General features: G+C 34.3%; 2 protein-coding genes and 2 non-coding genes across 4 annotated transcripts in view; 2 read left to right on the forward strand and 2 right to left on the reverse strand.

The window, feature by feature from the left end:
• The window catches only part of LOC135202436 (uncharacterized), a 3,340-nt gene extending 402 nt beyond the window's left edge, over positions 1 to 2,938 (forward strand). The window contains exon 2 of the mRNA XM_064231832.1: positions 1,980 to 2,938. Within this exon, the coding sequence (XP_064087902.1) occupies positions 1,980 to 2,728 (749 nt within the window). The 3' untranslated portion in view covers positions 2,729 to 2,938. The remainder of the gene's footprint in view (positions 1 to 1,979) is intronic.
• Positions 2,939 to 5,561: 2,623 nt separating this feature from the next.
• On the reverse strand, positions 5,562 to 13,442 carry LOC135202047 (uncharacterized). The gene is made up of 3 exons (XM_064231316.1): positions 13,293 to 13,442; positions 7,490 to 7,764; positions 5,562 to 5,846 (listed from the first exon to the last, which is right to left on the reverse strand). Exons 2-3 carry the CDS (start codon positions 7,725 to 7,727, stop codon positions 5,581 to 5,583), a joined length of 504 nt encoding a protein of 167 aa, XP_064087386.1. The 5' UTR covers positions 7,728 to 7,764; positions 13,293 to 13,442; the 3' UTR covers positions 5,562 to 5,580.
• On the reverse strand, positions 9,793 to 9,863 carry Trnag-ccc (transfer RNA glycine (anticodon CCC)). The gene has a single exon. It is a non-coding gene; the product is annotated as a tRNA-Gly (tRNA).
• Positions 12,535 to 12,605, forward strand: Trnag-ccc (transfer RNA glycine (anticodon CCC)). The gene has a single exon. It is a non-coding gene; the product is annotated as a tRNA-Gly (tRNA).
• Positions 13,443 to 23,293: the final 9,851 nt, after the last annotated feature.

Here is a 23,293-nt window from a genome sequence, read left to right on the forward strand (position 1 = left end):
TCGCAGGAGTCAAGTAAAAGATACTGTATATTTCGTTTAATTCACAAAAAAAAAAAAAAAAAAAAAAAGTCATTTAACAGCAAAAACGTAACAGTTTAAGTCACGCATGCTAGGCATATCCCATAACGACCATTCTATAACAGCTCTGAATAAGAGCCGCATTTCCTTTTGTGAATATATATTTGCAATACGAATTATCAAAAAACGTTCCAAAAATTACACTCACGTGTAAATTGAAGGCATTTCCACTACACATAATGCCCGAGTTCTTAACGCCGAGGGGAAAAAACACGCTTCTTAACACTAGCACCACTTAACGAACACTGACGGTTTAAGGTGCACTTCTTCAGCTGTCTCTCGCCAGGTTTTCGGAAAGGAAGGAACACTGATATGTCTTTATTTTCTGGTAATGTTACTGGAAGTGCGCATTGAATGGGCGTTTTTCTTACTTATTTGTTATTGTCAGTGGCTGTGAGAGTTACCGTGGCATTTTTAGAGAGTAAATAAGGTTGGTATGCCGTCTACATAAGTAGCAACGTCCGACGAATTGGAAGTTGTAGCTACTGGTCGTTGAACTATCGATTTGCAAGCGACAGTGTTTGTCCCATTCACTGGCTAATTATCATTGAAAACTTGATATGTTTTTTTATTAGAATGGTAATTATTTATTTGTTATTTCTTTTGTATACTTTTATTCTTTGCCTCTCTATTTGTCTACGCACTGGAATGTTTTTGTACTCTTGGATTAAATTGGAAGCCTAGACCTATGCAAGAAGCATCATTCTCTTCCGGCTGTGTTAATGTTTAGCATAAAAAAAAATTCAGTGAATTTCCCTCTGAAGACTTGTAATTCCTATTTTCTCACATATTTTCCTCGCCTGTAGTCATAATCATAATGATCATAAGATCGCTCAGGATATTAGCCAAATTCGAACCAATTTTTCTATTTTTAAACTGAACATTTGCTTCTTGTAATGCAAATCTCTCTAAAGCACGAACACTTCCCCTTAGGATTTCTACTTGTGCTTTTTTTAAACAGGAAATACGTCCTATAAAGAAAAGGAAATGAAATGGAGAGAGACAGAGAGAGAGAGAGAGACAGAGAGAGAGAGGCAATCTATAATTGGAAAGTATCTGGGTTTAAATCTGTCCTGTAAAAGATAAAAACCAGTAAAAATGGGACTAGAAATTATGACACTTTTAATCTCTGAAAATAAAACTGGGATATGCGATGAAAACGATCAACTCTGTTTAATCGTTACGATGTTGGGAGTTGCAAACACACACACGTACACACTAGTTGCATACATAAACTCACACACACACAAACAAACACTGCTAGGAGTGTAACAGGAAATGCGTAGCATAGAAATTAGAAAAAAGTAAGGGAGATGAAGAAGGATTTGACAGAGTGGAAGAACATTGTTGATCATTATATTTCATTTTTTCTTTGTACACGTCTCTAGATCCAGACAGGTAAAGTTAGTTTGTTAGATGAAGGAATTAACGCCAACAGCTATTTAGTGTAGTTCGAATGGCTGACGTCATTCGTAATCTGCAGTTTGAACACTTGTTACAGATGAGAGAAAAATGCACGTATCTTTTTGCTAAAGTATCTCACTTTGCTCTGCTTTGCGATTTAGTTATATATTTAATACTAGGCTCATGCATAATAAATTATATTGAGATTTGCCTGTGGGTTGTACAGTAATATAGACCATATAAATACATTGTATTTGCGCTTTTATAAATTCAAATGCAGCGTGTAGGTGGTATACTAATGCTCTCTCTCTCATTTTATTATTCGATGCAGTATTTGTACTAATGTCAACACTCTAACCACAAAACGGTAAATACGAATATTTTTTATAACCCTGAACATATACAGCTACAGTGTGAGTCAGAGTATTAGCAATATTAATTTTATTTTCAGTTTTTAGTTGACATAGTACTAATGCCATCACCCCTGAACCCAGCAGGTACTACAATTCGACAAGACGAACGAAGCCTCGAACACCGAGAGAAGAGCAAGGATTCGAACACGTTCTCGAGCGCCGAATCCATAGAAAGAGATGCCTTTTGGGAGGAGAGTCCAGATGACGCCTTCCATGATAATATCTATCCTTTCTTGGAGCTCAAAGGAGTAACTTATTACGATGGTCAGACTGACGGCTTTTATTTTGACGGTAGTGGTCAAGAAGCTAATCATTTTGACGGAAGTGATCAAATTGAAGGTAGTTATTCTGACAGCAGTGATCAAATTGGCGGCAGCGGTCATACTGAAAGCAGTTATTTTGACGGTAATGGTCACACTGAAGGTACTTATTCAGACGGCAATGGTCAAATTGATGGCAGCTATTCTGACGGCAGTGGTCAAATTGATGGCAGCTATTCTGACGGCAGTGGTCAAATTGATGGCAGCTATTCTGACGGCAGCGGTCATCCTGAAGGCAGTTACTTTGACGGTAGTGGTCATACTGAAGGTAGTTATTCAGACATCAGTGGTCAAATTGACGGCAGTTATTTTGACGGTAGTGGTCATACTGACGGCAGTGGTCAAATTGACAGCAGTTATTTTGACGGTAGCGGTCATATTTACGACTTTCTCGTAGCCAGGAAACTGCAGAAGAGATCGAACAATAGGCCGAGGAAATTCGAGACCATCGCCGATATTAGGAAATATTGCTGTCATGATGATTGTCCAATTGAGCTGTTCCTATGCATCTAGGAGGAGAAGAGCTGTTCGTTGGCGAATGCGCCTAGGCCTAGCGAACAGCACAGGAACGGACAGATAGGCTTTACAAGTAAGAGAAATTCCACAATAAGACGAAATTCCACATTCATATAAAGTGAAATTCAACATTCATATCAAATGGCTTGGAAATATTTGTTTATTAAGAAGTGGCATTTTTCCCCACTTTCTAGAAAGCTCTCAGTAATAAACACATTTTTGAAAGCTAAGAGTCTTCGTTAATTACCTATAATATATATTTATTCGTAATTCTATGTTTCTGTAAATTTCCATGGCAATTCTTCATGGAATGATATTTTTGTTTTACTGAAAAAGAGATAAGATTTACATATGAGAAAAATACTGTTACGAATTCTTAAAAAATGTAAATCACAATGTCGAGTAGATGAGAAAGATATTATCACACGAAATGCAAGTCATATACGAGAAGTTCCTTTTCTGTTTCTTAAACTATTTTTCTTTTTTACTTGGGTAAAAGAAATACTGATCTAAAATGATAGAAATATTGATAATGACGTCATAAAAATAAGAGACTTAATTGTGAACAAATCAAGTACTGTTAATAACTAAGAAATACATACATATATATATATATATATATATATATATATATATATATATATACATATATGTATATATACCCCTAGCTGTAACCCCTTTCGTTCCTTTTAAAGTACCTCCTTTCATATTCTCTTACTTCCATCTTACTTTCAACCATTGATTCATAGGGCAACTTCTTTGAGGTCTTCCTCCTGTTACACCTTTCAAACCTTTTACTACTGTCAATTTCCGTTTCAGCGCTGATTGACCTCATATGTTCCAGTCCTTGGCCTTTGACCTAGATTCTATATTCAGTTCAATTCAACTATATACATATATAGATATGTGTGTATATATATATAAGAGAGAGTGAGGGGTGTTTATATAAGTAAACCAATAATTACCAGTAATGAAAAAATACATGCACACTACAGTATCAGACCAATTAGACCTATGTTCAACAATAATAATAATATTATATCAATAATAATGATAATAATAAAGGCAACACTACGCAATGATAGCTGAAGAACGGAGACACCAAAACGTCCCAATTTAAAACGTAAAAACTCCGACGAGCAAAACCAAGCTTCTTGAAGATGCTTGGGAAAGATACACCCTGTATACCAATCTCACAGGACATCAAACGTCAGGTTTGTAATCGATTTGCTGATGAGGTAATTAGTGCAAGATGCGTATCTCTGCGTATCCGTTTAATAAATATTCCGAAGAAAAACTGGATGATTGAGCCTAAATTGGCACCACTGTTTAAATATATATATATATATATATATATATATATATATATATATATATATAGATATATATATATATATATATATATATATATATATATATATATATATATATATACATCTACACTCAACTTGTAATACGATGTTTCTTTCGATAAAGCCACAAATCCTTATTTTCATAGATACATATGTTATTTACACATAACTAGCTTGTTTGTTTTGGGTGCAACCAGCGGGTTTCTTTTTGGAGAACTCGTGCGCGCGCAGACATGTGACGTCACAATTTCCCACACTACTCTGTGCGGAGTCTGTGGTGGCCTCCACCGGTGTAGATTCAGTCGTTGATTCATCTGTAACTTTGAACATTTCTGAATTATGCATTTTTTTTTTTTTTTTTTTTTTTTTACGGGCATGCGTAACTTGGTACTGTACTTTCATAAGTTGCTAGAGCATATCATAGCATTCTGGTGCCTTCACGAGTTGTGTTATAGGCCTAACCTAGTGCTAAAGCTTATTTTGGATGGTTTCAGTGTATGTCCGTGAACATTTGTGAAGGGTGTATATTCTCCTTCCTACACGCCTGAGTATTCTGGTATTTTAATACGTAGTTTGTGTATATTTTTCATTTCTGGTGCTTTCGTGCGTTGCTACAGACCTAGCCTAGTACTAAAGCTTATATTAGAAGATGTCAGTGTTATTCAGTCAGTCCTGAAACAATTTTTGTTTGTGACTGCCTGAAATTTAATTAGTCTTATTATAGACCTACTGTGGCGCTGAAGCTTATTCTGGATAGTATCAGTCAGTCCTGAATCCGAAATATTGTCAGGAATTGCCTGAAGTTTTATGAATCGCATTATAGGCCTATTGCAATGCTAAGACTTATTTTGGAATGTTTTCAGTGCTCTTCAGAGTCGGTCCTAAAGCTGAACTCTTGCCTGGTTATGCCTGAAGTTTGCATACAAACTTGCAAAGTTGGTTTTGACAATTTCTGCTGCAATTAGAGCTCCAGAATGTAACTCAAGGGCGGAAGGATCGTCATCCTTAAACCTGAAGTCCTTTTCAAAATATCTGCTTCAGCATTTGTTTGAGAATAAAACACACATTTTATGAAGAACTGACAAATTTTATTGAATAAAACATGAACGTAGAATTCTGTTTTAAATCAAAAGCAAGATGGAAGGTAAGTTAAGTGCACTTTCATATACAAGTAGTATTCCATAAGTTTACAGTTACCTACATATTTTTACAGGTCTAGTACTAAAATATATTAAAGCTCGTTACTGATTTATCTAAATCTTTAAATATTTAGTTATTATGCGTATATTTTCAATTATAAGGGAGAACAATTAGAGGGCTAAGGTAATATGAATGACATGTGAACTGCATAGGCCTAATTGAATTGAATCATTAAAATTACGACTTTGGTACAGGATTCGTCACTGATATAGACTATATATATATATATATATATATATATATATATATATATATATATATATATATATATAATATATATATATACATACTTCGCCACTAACATATTCCATAATACGCCTCGGGAGGGCAGGATCGTCTGCAGCAAAACAGACGTACTTCCTCGTACGTCGTGAAATTAAGTTCCCGCCAATCTGGAACGTCCGTCACCTGCCTTTTGAACGGAGGGGAACTCCGCCTTTTCAGAACTTTCATGCGCCTTTTGAACTGTCCAAAATCGTCTTCGGATCTCGTAGGCCTATGCGTCTTGGTTGGAGGAAAGATCTTGGTGCTAGTGACACTTGAAGGTGAATTTGGTATCCGAGCTGGAAGAGTGAAATATATAAATATTACAGTTAATGATGTCGTTTTGCTTGCTTTATGATTTTGAAGCTCCGCCCCCTTTCTGGAGTTGCCAGGTGTGGCATTATCAAGCAATATGTGTCCGAAGATTTAAGAAAGCTGTATCTTCACTTTTCTTGTCGATTGTACATACTGTCAGCATCATTTAACAATGACCATAGGCATTGTGACGCCAGTTTTCCTACCTAAATCAAGACAACTGTATATTCATCATTCGTGCTCAGATAATGACTAAACTTCAGATATTGTTACCAATCTCAAAAAATAAATAAATAAATAAAAGTCTCTTACATAGATTGCAAATAGTTGCCTTTTTCAAAGTAAGTATATGAAATTTACTTACTTAACTCGTACTTCTAAAGTAATGCTGGAAGGGTTATGGAAAGTGTTCAAGTCCCTCAAGAAGAAAGTTTTAATTATTCAGGAAGTACAGAAGATGATGCAGAGTCCCAAAATCTTAAATTTTGTGATTTATTTTCTTTCCTTCTCAGTGTGAGGGTAAAGAATCAGTTGATGCTTAAGACTGATGAGAGAGAGAGAGAGAGAGAGATTAAAATAAGAGAAATAACTCAAAACTGATAGAAAGGACAGTGGAAACAAAATTACCCAGAGAGAGAAAAGAGAGAGAGAGAGATTGAAATAAGGGAAATAACTCAGAGATGTAAGCTATACTCATAGAAAGGACAGTCGAAACAAAATTACCCAGAGAGAGAAAGAGAGAGAGAGAGTGGTGTCTGATGCAATATGCAAGCCTACGCTATTTGTTTTTCCGCCCACAATTTCCCGAGCATTTTGAAGCAGATCTGTTCAGTGATAGAAACAGCCTTTGACAGAGCCGCCTGCTGGGCGAATCCAGGATGCAGAGATTGGTAAATCTGATAAGCGACTCTCTCTCTCTCTCTCTCTCTCTCTCTCTCTCTCTCTCTCTCAGAGTGGACACCGAATTGTTATGGGGACACCCTCTCTATCAATCTATCTATCAATATCTATCTGCGTGTTTGTGTTTTACGACCAGTTTTGTATATAGGATACAGAGATTGCCATATCTGATAAGGGACCACTCTCTCTCTCTCTCTCTCTCTCTCTCTCTCTCTCTCACTGGACACCCAGTTGGTGGTACGGGATCAATAGGGATACCCTTTTTTATCTATCCATCTATCTGTCTATCTGCATTTTTACCAAAACACTCCTTAACTACAGAGACTGACTAACAATGTCTCAAGTCATAAGCAGCGTACTTTTTTGAAATTTTGGTATAGAAAAGACCCCTTTGGACAGTATCTCACTTACACCCTTTGATGAAGTGGATCAAACGTTTCCCTGACATCCAGCTGAGAGGTGCGTTCGACACCCTTCCAATAGACAGTAAAACTATCGAGATATGGCCGAGATGCGTTAAAAAACGATCGAGATACGACGAAAAAGTATTAAGAGAAATCGCATATTCAGCGCCGAGATGAAGGTATATATATTAAAAATTTTGCTTATTTAACGCCAAGAAGATAAAAATGGACCAAAGGCCAATTTAGTCGAACATGTTTTTTTTATCAAATTATAAAGAAATAATTCAAATATAAGTGATATTAACATCATAAACGACACTCACCTTGATTCGAGGTCAATCCAAGATGGCTGTCACCAGCCACTTCTTGTCCTTCTTCGGCTCCGTCGACGGAGCGGCGCTTCGTCAGGTGACAAGCCTCGTATGCCCGGAGGTCTACCTGACGAGGGGAGCAGATTCTCCTAGACCTCGGCCAATTTGCGTCGTCTGTTGGGCCCCCTGCGTAGACCAGAGGCAGTATCAGGACTGTTGGAATCAGAGGAACCAGCAAGAATGTTCGCATTTTGAATGGCTCTTGCGATTTCAGTGGAAGATAAGCTCTGTGAGGGGTAAATTATTAGATGTATTAGTAGATATATATATACATATATGTAATGTGTGTATTAGATGTCTATATATATATATATAATATATATATATATATATATATATATATATATATATATGTGTGTGTGTGTGTGTGTGTGTGTGCGTGTGTGTGTGTATAACTGAATCACGAAAGTTTGGAACGTGATAAATCCATAAATAAAGGTATAAGCCACGAAGGAAAATAAACAACGGAGTTTCCGCAAGATCTTTCATCTTCCAGGTGTGTCGGATTCTAGATACTAATCTCTTTATAATCCTTATCTATCAGTTTTACGACCTTTCTTGTATTGTCAATTCCTCATGTAAGTCAGTTCATCTGCTAAGTAAAGGACGTTGAACATTGAAAGATCTTGCGGAAACTCCGTTGTTTATTTTCCCTCGTGGCTTATACCTTATATATATATATATATATATATATATATATATATATATATATATATATATATATATGTATATATAGCTATACATATATATATAATGCTATGTAGAAGTGAATCACGAAAATTTGGAACGTGATAAATCCATAAATAAAGGTATAAGCCACGAACGAAAAAAAAATAAACAACGGAGTTTGTGCAAGATCTTTCGACTGAACGTCCTTTTACTCCGCTGAGTAAAGGACGTTCAGTCGAAAGATCTTACAGAAACTCCGCATTTATTTTTCCTTCGAGTCTTATAAGCGTTTATTTTTATTATGGTATATGCTCATAAGACTTATATATATATTATATTTATAAATATATGTGTATCATATTTTTAAATATTATGTATATATATGTATTATATATAATATATTATGTATATATATATATTATATATATATATATATATATATATATATATATATAATATGTATAATATAATAGGGTTTACATATATATATTATAATATTAGATCAAATAAGACCTTCAAAACCTGAAAAATGAAATAACAGCAAACCTCGAGTTTTTTAAGGGTGAAATATTCCACGAGTTCTAACATTAATTTCCCTCACATTTATTAACGCATTTTGCGAAAGATCAGCTTAACTCGTCACGAAGAGTATATGTAATGGAATTTCACCCAGGCAGCTAATTGACCGAGATGAGGCAGGTAGTGACCCCCGGGAAATGCGCGGAATAAATATCGTAAATGTTTTGCTTTTAATGTAGACAGCTTGCAAGCCCCCCGGCCTTGCTGGATCTTTCTATTAAAATTTGAGCATAATTCTTATTATTTTTAAATGGATAGAGTTTTTTTTTTCTATGAAATGAATTACCTCTAAAATGGACAATATAAGATTTAATTCGCCTTCTGATTTACGAAAATAACTGAATATGCAACACGAGAGTTTGGCGTGGAATTACAATGCATAGCACAGAATGGATGGCTTTTCTTAAATGACTCTCCTGGTAATGAGTTAGTTTTTTTTAATGTAAATGTTCAGGCTTATAGATAATATTTACATGTGGTGTGTACGATGACAAGGGATGTGTGTATATTTGTATATCATTGCAAGTATGTTTACAAGTATCAAGTATAGGTTCATGCAAGTGTCGCGTCTAAGTAAAACATTATTTAAACCAAGTTTTACCTCAGACGTAAGTGGCTTTCTGGCAATTTGGCATCGAAACCTTCATATATAACTATTTTTTAATCTTTTATTATAAAAATACAACTACATTCTAATAATTTACATTATTTGTATAATTCTGATAATACAAAAAATTATTTATATTGATTTTGTAGCAAAATGTTAATTTTGCATTATCATATATAACTAAATGAATTAGTTGATATGAATTCCAGCTTGGATGCACTTGCGTTTATATAGTTACCAAATTAGAAGAAAAAAAAACACTTATTGTAAAAGTGTATAATCGACACTAACTCCGACACGCTCTCGCCAAGCTATGGAAACAAATCCTTATGATACGAGTTTCACTATACAACACCACAGAACCAACAAAACGATTACAGGACCACACAAAAATTCCTCATGCGCCGCCCGGGAATCGAACCCGGGTCGCAAGAATGGGAATCTTGCATGATACCACTACACCAGCGGCGCCTAGAGGGGTGATGATACAAGTTTAATACAAGTACATCTGTCCTCCGTGAAGTTGCGATGGAGCTACGTTGTTGTGGTCATAATTTCGTGAGTTTTGTTTGGTGGTAAGAATGCCTCGAAGGGCCCTGAGGAACGTAGGATTTGTCGTAGGATGGGCCATGATTTTAACGGATTTTCCTTTCAATTGGGGGATTTTTTCATATTTGATATGATGTATGATTTGTAATATGTGATTGAAATTTAGTAGTTGATTGATTGACTTATTAAAGATTATCTGGTGAAATTTAAAATTTTGTAGATATATATATATATATATATATATATATATATATATATATATATATATATACACACACACACACACATATATATATATATATATATATATATATATATATATATATATATATATACATATATATATATTAAACAAATATCGTTTGGCTATGATTTATACTGTCAATATAAGAAAATGTCACTATAGTGTAGAAGTGACAATATATATATATATATATATATATATATATATATATATATATATATATATATATATATATATATATATATAATACAGTATACGTATATATCTTTATCTATCAGTAGAGACATATGTACATACATGCATACATATATGTATACACACACGTACACAAACAGTCTCTCTCTCTCTCTATATCGTAAAATGAAAAAAATAAAAAGCTTTATTACGTTAAACACCCGCAATGCCAAATCACCGAAGGCGATCTCTTCTCCAGCTGACTAATGACTGACATGTTATTGACAAGGCGAACCACAACTGTTGTGACTACTACGTACCACAGTTGCCAGACGCCGCGAGACTGTGTATATCACACGACGCCTTTAAACTCTGCTTTTTATTTATGCAATTGATTAAAAGGACATTGCAAATTCTGCGCGAGAGGTTTTTATTTATTTATTATTATTAATTCCATTATTGGATTAATCCCTAAATTTAGTTGTCCCAAAGCAGGAGGTAAAATGGCCCTAAAATTTTAGTTTTTCCCTATTATTATTAATACATTATTATTAAATTATTATTAAATTATTATTATTATTAATCCATTATGGATATCTAAATTTTAGTTGTCGCAAAGCAGTGTAAATTGCCTAAATTATTATTATTATTATTATTATTATTATTTATTATTATTATTTATTATTATTATTAATTATTAAAAAACGGCAGAATTCAGCGAATTAATCTATATTTATCTTTCTATTTTTCTTCTTACTCGTTTTTTTGGCTCAGCGATACTTCGCAATAATTTTTGGGCCAATATTCATAGGGGAATATTGACCAATTATTGCATAGTATCGCTGAGCCAGAAAAGAGAGTAATAAGAAAAAATAGAAAAGATATGACTAATTTGCTGAATTCTGACATTTTATTCAACAGAATTTGTTTAAAAGAGGGTCTTCTTCCAAAATTATTATTATTATTATTATTTTATTATTATTATTATTATTATTATTATTCATTATTATTATTATTATTATTATTATTATGTTATGATTATTATTATTATATATATGATTATTGTATATTATTATGTTTATTATTATTATTATTATTTATTATTGGAAAAACAAATCTACAGTTATGTTAATGTACATAGATTTAAATCTAAAACTTTAAGGATAGGTTTCGGGATTTTGTTCCCGAAAGCTGTCCTTAAAGTTTTAAATCTAGATATATGTACATTTACATAACTGGATTTGTTTCTCCATTTGAAAACTCGTGCTACTATGAGGATTATTATTATTATTATTATTATTATTATTATTATTATTATTATTTTTATTATTATTATTATTATTCTTATTAGATTATTATTTATTATTATTATTATTATTATTCAGTGGATGAACCTTATTCATATGGAAGTAGCCCACCACAGGGGACACTGACTTGAAATTCAAGCTTCCAAACAATATCATGGCGCTCATTTGAAAGAAGTAACAGAAGAAAATAGAAAGAGAGAGAGAGAGAGATCTGTTATTGGTAAAGAAAAAAATTAATGAGCAAACGAATAGATATCAGTGAGAGCAGTAGTATTAGCAACTCTGAGATCTGAATCACAGAAGAAGTAAGTTGGTTCTGAAATTCAAAACTACGCTGATGCAAGAGTAGAATAGCATATAGAATTTTGACCAAAAGCCAAGCGCTGGGGACCTGTGAGGTCATTCAGCGCTGAAACGGAAATTGACAGGAAAAGTATCTGAAAGTTGTAATAAGAGGAAAACAAAACCTCAGTTAAAGCAGTTGCGCTATGAATAATTTGTTTAGGACAGGGTAGAAAGTCAGATGGAAGAAAGCGACTATGAACGAAGGTACAGGAAAAGAAATGGAAGACGTTGCAGCTAGGGGCCGAAGGAACGCTGCGAGGACCCTTAAGTAATGCCTACAGTGCACCATTCAAGGTACACTCACAGCAATGACATCCTACGGGGTCTGTACTACAAACACAGTTGTTTGAGACTATGAACGAAGGTACAGTAAAAGAAACGAAAGTGGTTGCAGCTAGGGCCGAAGGGACGCTACAAGGACCCTTAAGTAATGCCTACAGTGCACCAATTGAGGTGCACCCTCATTAATAAGTCCCTACGGTGGCTGTAGTACAAACACAGTTGTTTAACTAGTGTTTTCCAAGCGCCGCTGGTGTAGTGGTATCATGCAAGATTCCCATTCTTACGACCCGGGTTCGATTCCCGGGCGGCGCAGGAGGGATTTTATCCTTGGGACGATGTGACGGAAGTGTGATTTAAATCCTCGAGAATTTACATATCCATAACTCCAGCCACTATATAACTCTTACTTCAATTTAATTCTGAAGTATCTGATGAAACCACAATTGCTTTCGGTCAAAGTGTGACGTCGTTTGTTTTTTTATCATACGACTTCTAAAGAAAACTTTAAGTTCTGGCGTTTGGTTTTGTGATTGATACTCCGGAAGTTTTAGGAGTTAGTTCAAAGGAAACTGTAAGTTTGTGGAGTTTATCTAAGTGAAAAACTCCGGACGTTTGTGGAGTTTGTTTAAATACAACTCTGGAAATTCTGTGGTGTTTGTTTTTTGTGACTGAAACATCAAAAGTTTGTGGAGTTTGTTTAAATGAAACTCCGGGAAGTTTGTTGAGGTTGTTTTTCTGACTGAGAAACCAAAAGTTTGTGGAGTTTGTTTAAATGAAACTCCGGAAAGTCTGTAGAGTTTGTTTTTTGTGATTGAAACACCAAAAGTTTGTGGCGTTTCATTTTGTAACTGAGACACCAAAAGTTGATGGAGTTTATCTAAATAAAACTCCGAAAAGTCTGCGGAGTTTGTTTTTGTAGCTAAAACACCGAAAGTTTGTGAAGTTTGTTTTCCTGTCTGAATACAGAAAAGAAGAAAAAAACTTTAAAAAAACACTTACTGCAATAAAGGTGCCTCGAGCAGTCTTCGGGAAAGAATGGCTAATGAGCTTATTAGCTTCGTCCATCTCTCTACTTGATTCAGGAGATCCGTCAATGTGGAATCTTTCTCGCTAATTCAACTCCTTATTTAATTCTTAAAAATGCGAATTTTCATCTGGACGTCTTAGTAAACGTACTACGCATATTACTACAATGATTGCACGTCTAAATAACATCTACTCTAAACATAACGGATGAATATCTTGTAACAATTCGCTTTCGGCAAGTGGTATCTGGCATCTGTACTTGAAGGGACCAATGACATCAGCGAACACAAAGGTTGACGAACAGAGGCCCCATCTAGGCCTTGACCTTCGACACCAAGCAAATTTCTTTTGTCGAACAAAAAGCGCAGTATATGCCTGTTTTTTTTTTTCCGGATTCGTTTTCGAAATGGTCGTCTCTCTCGAACGTTCGAAAATATGAATAATTTCTTATGAACAGTGAATTTATTTTTATAGGTTTAAGATCAAGAAACTTGGTCCTCCAAATTATTTTTAATACAAGATCGATTGGGGACCAAAAGGAAATATATATATATATATATATATATATATATATATAATATATATATATATATATATATATATATAATATATATTATATATATATATATATATATATATATATATATATATATATATATAAACGAATACCACAGGAAAATGATAGTCAGAAATCCAAGCGATTTCATCTTTACTAAGACATTCGTTCCTTGGCAATGTCTTAGTAAAGACGAAAGCGCCTGGATTCCTGACTATCATTTTCCTGTGGTATTCGTTTATTATGAAGTCAAGTGCATCTACTGTGATTTTTAAGCATAGATATATATATATATATATATATATATATATATATATATATATATATATATATATATATATATATATATATATATATATATATATATATATATATATATATATATATATATACATATATATAATATATATATATATATATATATATATATATATAATGCAGACATGTAGAAATGTTATGGTCAGTATGTTTGAGAATTTCAAAATAAGTTTATTATGATTTAAGGAAATCTACGAGAATGAATAAGTTCGCATCTCAGCCATAAAAAAAAATGATTTCATTATTTGTTGTACAAAGAAACAAAAGTATAGGAAGGGAGGAGCACAAAAAACTCAATCAATTTTGCAGTTACTGAAAACTAAAGTAACTGCTAATATTTTCAGCAACCATTTCTCTCTCATTTCTGCAGAATTTATTCCTTAAGAAGAATCCGGTGATCACAATCTTTAAGTCAGAATATACATGGTTAGCTTTTACGAAACAAGGAAAGTTTTCTGTTTAGAAAATCCTTTAAGCTTTTAAGATATTGCCAAAAGATAACAAAGTTATTCGTCTTCGAAATTTCAAAGCAAAAACGAACTCGAATATGTTTATTTAAACCAGTGTTTCTCAGTCTTTTTACCTCAGGGCGCATCTATGAATCAACAGAAACTTTGGGGCGCACCTTTGACTTTGATATGGACAAAATACTTATGAAATTTGAGTTTATTGTGAAGTTTCAGAAACTTTAGATTGCTGCCACGGTAAAGATTGCTGATACGGTAATACTTTCTTCCTGAGACGACATTTTACTTTTTTGTGCATAGCGTTCAAGCATATTTTAAAATGTGTTTTTTATATGCTGCATATTTTTATTTAATAATAATAATAATAATAATAATAATAATAATAATAAAAATAATAATAATAATAATAATCATTATTATTGTTATTATTATAATTTGTAGTAGTAGTAGTAGTAGTAGCAGTAATAGGAAAATAATAGATATGTATTCTAAAATAACCATTTATTTTTTAGATATTACAGTTTGCATTCAAATATCATAATGTGAAACCTGTGCTTGATGAGAATTGGCAATTTTGTGAATGTTAGGCCTTGCGTGTGATAAACAAACTCTCAACTCTTCGTCAATAGATTTGATATTTGATCCACTTTTACATTTAATGTTAGTTCGTACAGAAAATCCTTGTTCACAAAGATAAGATGTGGAAAACTGCAATAAAACCGTTAATGCCTTGTTAGCTATTGAAGGATATTCTTCTTTATCTGAAATCCAAAACTGATCGATGGTCACCTCTTTATGCTTGATCTTTAATCCCCGATCAGTAGATATAGCGGCCAGCTCTTCCTCTTCTCTTAACGAAAAGCCAACGTCCTCGGTATAAATATCAATGAAAGGGTTGCGAATCCAGTCCTACTGCTTGGTGTTTATTGAGGGAAAGTAATAATTCAAATTACCTTCCAGAGTCGCTAAATGAACAGCCTTTTCTCAGCAAAGGAAACATTTCCAAACAGCCTGAAAATGCTTTTCTTTTCCAAATCATTATTTTTTCTGGAATGCTTTGATTCTGTCGGTAGATGAGAGAAGATTTTCATTTCCACTTTGCATACACATGTTCAGATTATTCAAGTGTTGAAACATATCACTCAGATATTCTAATTTTGATGTCCAAAACTCACATTCCAAAAGTCCACAAAATTTACTTTTATTTTCTTTTTTTCCAAATGCCAATAGTTCTTAGCAAAATTCAAGCATACGACAGACCACCTTTCCTCTTGACAACCATTTCACTTCTGTGTGCAATAGCAAGCGAGTGTGTTGTGAATCCATGTTTTCACAAAGTTGTTCAAATATACGGGCCTTTACTGGTCTAGTCTTGATGAAATTTACCATTTGGACATCTTGCTCAAAAACTTATTTCAATTTAACACCCAGTGTTTTTGCCATCAGGACCTCTCTATGCAAGAAACAGTGAGTTGTTATTATGTTGGGATTCTTTTGCTTTACAAATGATGCAAGTCCTTTAATATAACCCATCATTGGTGAAGCTTCATCAGTACAAATTCCAACACACGACTCCTAGGATAAATTTCATTTCTCAAAATAACTATTCAAAATAAGAAAAATATCTTCACCTTTAGTAGTGGTAAGCAATTCATTGCAACAAAGATACTGATTTACTATTCTATCCGCATCAATAAAGCGAATAAAAGCCAGTAGTTGCGCTTTGTTACTTATGTCTGTTGATTCATCAACTTGTAGCGCAAAGTATGGATCCTGAAGTTTATTACGACAAACATTTTCCTCAATATCGGTAGACATTTCCAGAATACGCCTATGAACAGTATCATTTGATAGTGGAATTTTACTTAATTGTTTCTCTGCATCATCTCCTAACAGTCTTCACCATCTTTCTGCAAGCGGGCAAAATGATAGATTCAGCAAGAGTAAGTGACTTCATCTTTACGGCAATCATTTCCGATACTTCATAAGATGCAGTCTGAACTTTTTCAGACAACGTTACTCTACTTTTGAAAGTAAATGCTTACTATGTTTGTTACTCAAGTAGTCTTTTGAAATTATTTACGTCTTTTCCGTGAAGACTGCAATGCGATGTTTGAAAATGTTTACTTATTTTACTAGGAAGCATCGACTCATTTGACATTTTGCAACCACAAACCAAACACAATGGGAGAGGCTGATTTCCATCTCCAGTCCACGTGAAGCCAAAACCTAAATAACTTTTGCCGTATTTCCGATTAGGTTTAATCTTAATTTTCTTAGCTGGACACTTCACTTCACTTCACTCGAAATGAAAAGGAAAGATTAAGGAATTTACCTTCCTGTTTAAAATGTCAAATATCGAAGACTTGACTCAGACAGAAACACGTACTCGGTGTCTGCAAAATTTCTGAAAATAATTACAGATATTTTAAACATTAGAATATAATTTTCCTATTCCTTGGGGCGCACCTGAGCACCTCAAGGGGCGCACCAGTGCGCACAGGTTGAGAAACGCTGATTTAAACAATGAAGAGGTTTTCGTCAATGCTTTGATTCGGGTGACCAAGAATATTGACAAAGCACAGTCATTTGTGCTGATGAATTCCAAGGACGAGCTATGGCAAATGTGTGTGTGTGTGTGTCTGTGTGTGTGTGTGAGAGAGAGATAGAGAGAGAGAGAATTTCTAGAACTAGGTGAACGTGATAAAAGACCTCTAAGCCTTGAGGGGGATAGAGAAGATATTTCTGGATAAACAAGGAATTATAGAACTCAGCTAAATATGAGAGAGACTTATAAAACTCAACTGAAAATGAGAGAGAGAGAGAGAGAGAGAGAGAGAGAGAGAGAGGCACGGCCCTTCCCTAGAGAATTTGATGCTGATGAGAAGGTTATTGAGGGCAGCCCCTCCGCCCACTAACCCCTTTTCACCCCTCCACCCCGTTCTGTAGGTCCATCACAGCAACAATATCCTCCAATCTGGGGAGTACAAAGAGTGAACACCTAAACCACCCACTTATTTCTAATTCCTCCTCCCGGAGTTCGTCAGCGTCCTTAAGTTGCTCTTTTCAAGGGACGTCTTAGAAGGATCCGGAATGATGGGAGGGCGGGCCTCCTCTAGATCCTACGGGTTTTCTTAAAGGATATAGTGGGAAGGATAGTCTAATGATGGGGGATGTATGAGATTGACTTGGTATGATAGTCGAAGGGTATAGCTACATTTTGCAATGTTTCTTAGTAACTAGTACTGCTGTTGTTACGAGTCACTCTAGAAAGAATATCTTTTCATCTAGAACGGTACTGTCCTGAATAGGCAATTCTGTTCTTGCCAATCACTCTAGAACAGACCCCCAATGAACTGCCCTATATGGTTCTAGACCAGGGATGTCCAACCTGCGGCCCACTCAGTGTTTGGATGCGGCCCACTATTCGACTCTCATTTAAAAAAAAAAAAAGTTTTTAGCAAATTTATCATGTAGTGAGTACCAACTTGAACTGATCGAGCTGCAAAGTCGGGAAGGTTTAAAAACTTTCCATAGAGAGCACACACTTCCTTTATTTTATGAGAAATTGCATTCTCTCAATGAATTCAATCAAAATTATATAAAATTATAGAAAATTATTATGTATGTGCAGCATGAAAAACATTAAAACAGCAGAAAGAAATAGGTGACTGACAGACATTTAGCAAACATTCTTAGAATTAAGAATACATCCTTCGATGCAGATATTGAAAACATTATGACTGGAAGGACAAAGTCAAAAGTCTCATTGAATTAATATTGGTTAATTAAATTTAATGGGTTATTTTATATGTCAGCTACATATAAAAAATTACAATATTTACAATGTTGTAATAAAGTGTGTTCACATGGTTTTGTTTTATATTGTAATTTTTTATTAAATTCGGGAAGACAAAGTCAAAACTCTCATTGAATTAATATTGATTAACTGAATTTAATGGGTTATTTTCTATGTATAGCTACATATAAAAATTACAATATTTACAATGTTGTAATAAAGTGTATTCACATGGTTTTGTTTTATATTGTAATTTTTCATTAAATTCTGGAAGACAAAGTCAAAAGTCTTTATTTGAATATTGATTAATTAAATTTAATGGGTTATTTTCTATGTATAGCTACATATAAACATTACAATATTTACAATGTTGTAATAAAGTGTATTCATGGTTTTGTTTTATATTGTCATTTTTCCATTAAATTCTAGAAGACAAAGTCAAAAGTCTCATTGAATTAATATTGGTTAATTAATTTTAATGTTTTTTCTATGTATAGCTACATATAAACATCACAATAATTACAATTGTTGTAATAAAGTGTATTCACATGGTTTTGTTTTATATTGTAATTTTTCATTAAATTCCTTGTCTTGAAGACAAAGTCAAAAGTCTCATTGAATTAATATTGGTTATTAATTTTAATGTTTTTCTATGTATAGCTACATATAAACATTCACAATAATTACAACTGTTGTAATAAAGTGTATTCACATGGTTTTGTTTTATACTGTCATTTTTCATTAAATTCTGGAAGACAAAGTCAAAAGTCTCATTGAATTAATATTGGTTAATTAAATTTTAATAGGTTTTTTCTATGTATAGCTACATATAAACATTACAATATTTACAATGTTGTAATAAAGTGTATTCACATGGTTTTGTTTTATATTGTCATTTTTCATTAAAATGTATTCAGATATTCTGGGGTTTTGCGGCCCAGTTAAATATTTAAGTTTGCAATGCGGGCCATTAAATTAAAAGGTTGGACATCCCTGTTCTAGACCCCCTTTGATTAAGTCCACTTAAGTCCTCTTTGTTGACAACATAACTTAACATATTTAGTTTAACACATGCTTTAGGTGTGAATAGCTAGGAATAGAACATACAAGAAAATTAAAAAACACTTATAGTTTTATATAGTTATTTATTTACAAAATGTAGGTACTACCATGTACTATACATTGAAACATTAAAATCAAATATAAACAAATATCCAGAGATCAAGTCCCATACCCCCAGCATGTAGGTATGGATATCCCTTGATAAGAACCCCTGCTCTAGAAAGAATAAGTCCTCTTCATCTAGAGCTGCTCTTTTCTGAATAACTAATTCTGGTCTTGCAAGTTAGTCTAGAAATGATAGGTCCTTTACATCTAGAAAGGCTCTGTTCTTGATAACTAATTCTATTCTTACAAGTCACTCTAGAAAGAATTCCTTTCCATCTAGAACGGTTATCCTTAATTACCAATTCTATTCTTTTTAGTGCTTCAGAAAAGATTAAGACCCATTTTTCACTCTAGAAACGGTTCCTTAGGTACTATTCGTTCCTTTCGTAATAGTTTTAAATCCACACTTCAGCTCATAACTTCAAAATACATAAATACATTGAAACTTCAGCGAAAAAGATAGTTCATTTTCAGATAGGCGAGTCTGGATTCAGCCGAGTTCAAACCGTCTGCAACCCAGTAAGCATAACTTGGCCTTTCATTAATATATCTATTCTTGATGCCTATATCAATGCATATCTTCAGGTTACATAAGCAATGACAATGCAAAATCGTCTAAAATAACAGCTGTGTTTATGTTTTGTTACGTTTAATAAATTACAATACAAAACTTAAATATATTCACATGCAATACTTAGGTAATTACAGAGCTGGTCACTTAAAAGTAATTATGAAGGGTTCTGTGAACACGTGTGTCTACCAGAAATGAACGAAAAGTTACCAATTATTAAACGAAGCTTTTGGAGTTTTTCTGCATCTTTTTAATTACTTTTTTCTTTCTTTCTTTTTTTGAACAGGGGCGATCGTGGAGTTGATTGTAAAGCCATTGCTCGCTCTCAAAGAAGCAAGGTTTTTAAGATACAATTGAAGGTTTCGTCGTATCTCCTCCCTCGCAAGTCTTTTTGTGTAATTCAAGCTCCGGAAGATCGGTCTATACGGCTGTTTTCCCTCACCATGAGTCGAAGATTTATCGTTCCACGTCATTTGGCGTCGTAGTGGCCATCTACACTAGGCCTACCTTCCACCTGAGAACTCAGAATAAGGTTAGTAATTATGCAAATGATGACTTTTCGTGGTTAGGTAATGTATTCCGCTTTATTTCGGCTTTCGTGTGTTACGACAAGGGATGTCGGGTTAGGCTACACGTTCGTCATCATTTGTAAGGCAATGCTTAGCAACTTGTGGTCAAGGTCGTATAGGCTGTAAGATTAATGATATTACAAATATATTATGTCAAGTTAGGCATATAAACTTTTAATCGTTTATATAACAATAGGCCTATATTTAGCATTTACCCACAGCCAACTGGGTACGTTACTGTAGGCTATACTTTTACCGAACTGTAACGAGTACTAGGCTATACTTTTACCGAACTGTAACGAGTACTAGGCTATACTTTTACCGAACTGTAACGAGTACTAGGCTATACTTTTACCGAACTGTAATGAGTAGCTACTAGGCTATACTTATACCGAGCTGTAACGAGTATACTAGGCTATACTTTTACCCAAGGTCTAGAGAATACACGACCTTCACGCGGTAAAAGCCCTTCCGGTTTGTTTAGAAGATTGTGTGTGTGTTTGATTGTTTGGTGGCGAGAGTTGTCAGGCAATGTACGAGCATGCTCAACTTCCATAAGTTAAGAGAGTGGACATATTCTCAGAAAGCAAGAGCATAGACAGAAAATAACAAAAACACTGCGTATTCCATTAGCACACCTCCAACCAAGCTGTATCATTGTCATGTATCTCTCTACCTGTCATATCAAAACACAAGTTTTCTTCATAGTCAGCAAGTCAAGGTACTGCTTTGACATGACTCGCTTTGTCAATTTTCTCAAAACGTAGCTCTTGTGGGGGGTATACTATTTGGTGAATGGATTTTGTTGTAGTATACTGGTCTTCAATTTTTGTTCTAATATTACATAACACTTTAAAGTTTTAGGGCAAATTGCATTTACTGGATCCCTTTGAACTAGGTCGGTTAAGAAAAATTATTTACGTTTCATGTTGGCGCCATCTATATAGAATTATATCTTTATCAAGATGTACTTTAAAACTCTGTATATATTTTTTTCAGTACGTAAGCCCGTTTTTTAACTATGTCTAACAAACTTTTCTCCCAAGAATGACCAATAGTTTGCGTATGAGTAGGATATGAACTGTATAACATTATTTTTTCTAGATTATAAACACGCATTCGTGTTATAAATGCCTCTAATTTTATCAGCTCCCTACAATGATTTTCACAGTCATTTCCTGTCAAGTTATTCAGGCCACTCGTAAATCGATTCATTAATGTATAAATAAACTTTTATAAGTTAATATTTGACAGTGTTCAGTCATCTGACTATGTATTTAAACTGGAAAAATAGTTTAAAGTTAAAGAATCGTGGAATGATTTTGTTGGAGGAACTAGCAACGATTTTTCATTAGGCTATGCCAGTGATAGATAGGCAGGTGTGGACACGGTCTACAGTCTAAAAAACTCTCGAGTCTAGACCGTGGGTGTGGACTGGAGAGTCGGGGAGGTTGTGGTAGACTCAAAGAAAGCGGAATTTTAGTCACAATTATTATCCCTCGTGTGATCCATCAGGGGACTCTGTTTCGTAACACGAGAGATTGGAACATATGCAACCACACGTATTTACAAATTTAACGAGTGTATGATGATTTAAAAAACGGTTAATTTACAGATATCTATTACTTTTTGACAGACGGACAGACAGACAGACATTTGCTGTGTGTATACACAGATCCACGTGTGCGTGCAATCAACATTTATACTTCCCCCACTTCCTACACATCACACCTACCGTGTCGGAGAGCGGACGAGTTATTCACTTTACCGTTTCCATTCACCTAAGTAAATCGAAACGGCTCTATACTACGGATCTGTCACATCAGAGAATCAAAGACTTATTCCCTCCTAGAGACTTGTTGTTGACAGGACGGTAGGTTGGGGGGGGGGTGGTGGTGGGGGGGGGGGGGGGTGGATGTGCGGGCTGCCGCCTCAGCTGTAAAGTTACAAAGAAGTTGACGTCCCGTCAGGCTTGAGCTCTGCAGTTATATTTTGAAAAGCAGTTCTTTTACTTCTACTGTTCTTTTTACTTCAAAATGGCACACGCTCAAAGATTGAGCATTAGGCTATATATACTATCACGTTTGCCAAGTGATTTTTCATTTTAGCAGAAAGATACGTCAACAATATTGTCTAAAATGAAAGTACCATTCAGAAGGTTTCCCAGATCTGCTAGGCTGTCATAGTAATTTTAAATTGCCCAGATTTTTTGTCATAAAATGATGCAAACATTATTCTATTATTTAAGTATCTCCAAAACAGTATGTTTCTTCTTTCTAAGAGATGTAGTGCCGATAGTGTCTTCACGCGCGGTGGCACTGTGGCGCACTTAAGGTTCTTCGCAGCGTCCCTTCGACCCCTAGCTTGCAACATTCCTTTTACTGTACCTCCATTCATATTCTTCCATCCTCACTACTTTCCATCCTTTCCTAACAATTGTTAGGAACTGGTGAGGATTTCCTCCAGTTACCCTTTGAAAACCTTTAACTCTCAATTTCCCTTTCAGCGCTAAATGACCTCATAAGCC

Source organism: Macrobrachium nipponense, chromosome 30 (assembly GCF_015104395.2).
Source record: "Macrobrachium nipponense isolate FS-2020 chromosome 30, ASM1510439v2, whole genome shotgun sequence".
NCBI lineage: Eukaryota > Metazoa > Arthropoda > Malacostraca > Decapoda > Palaemonidae > Macrobrachium > Macrobrachium nipponense.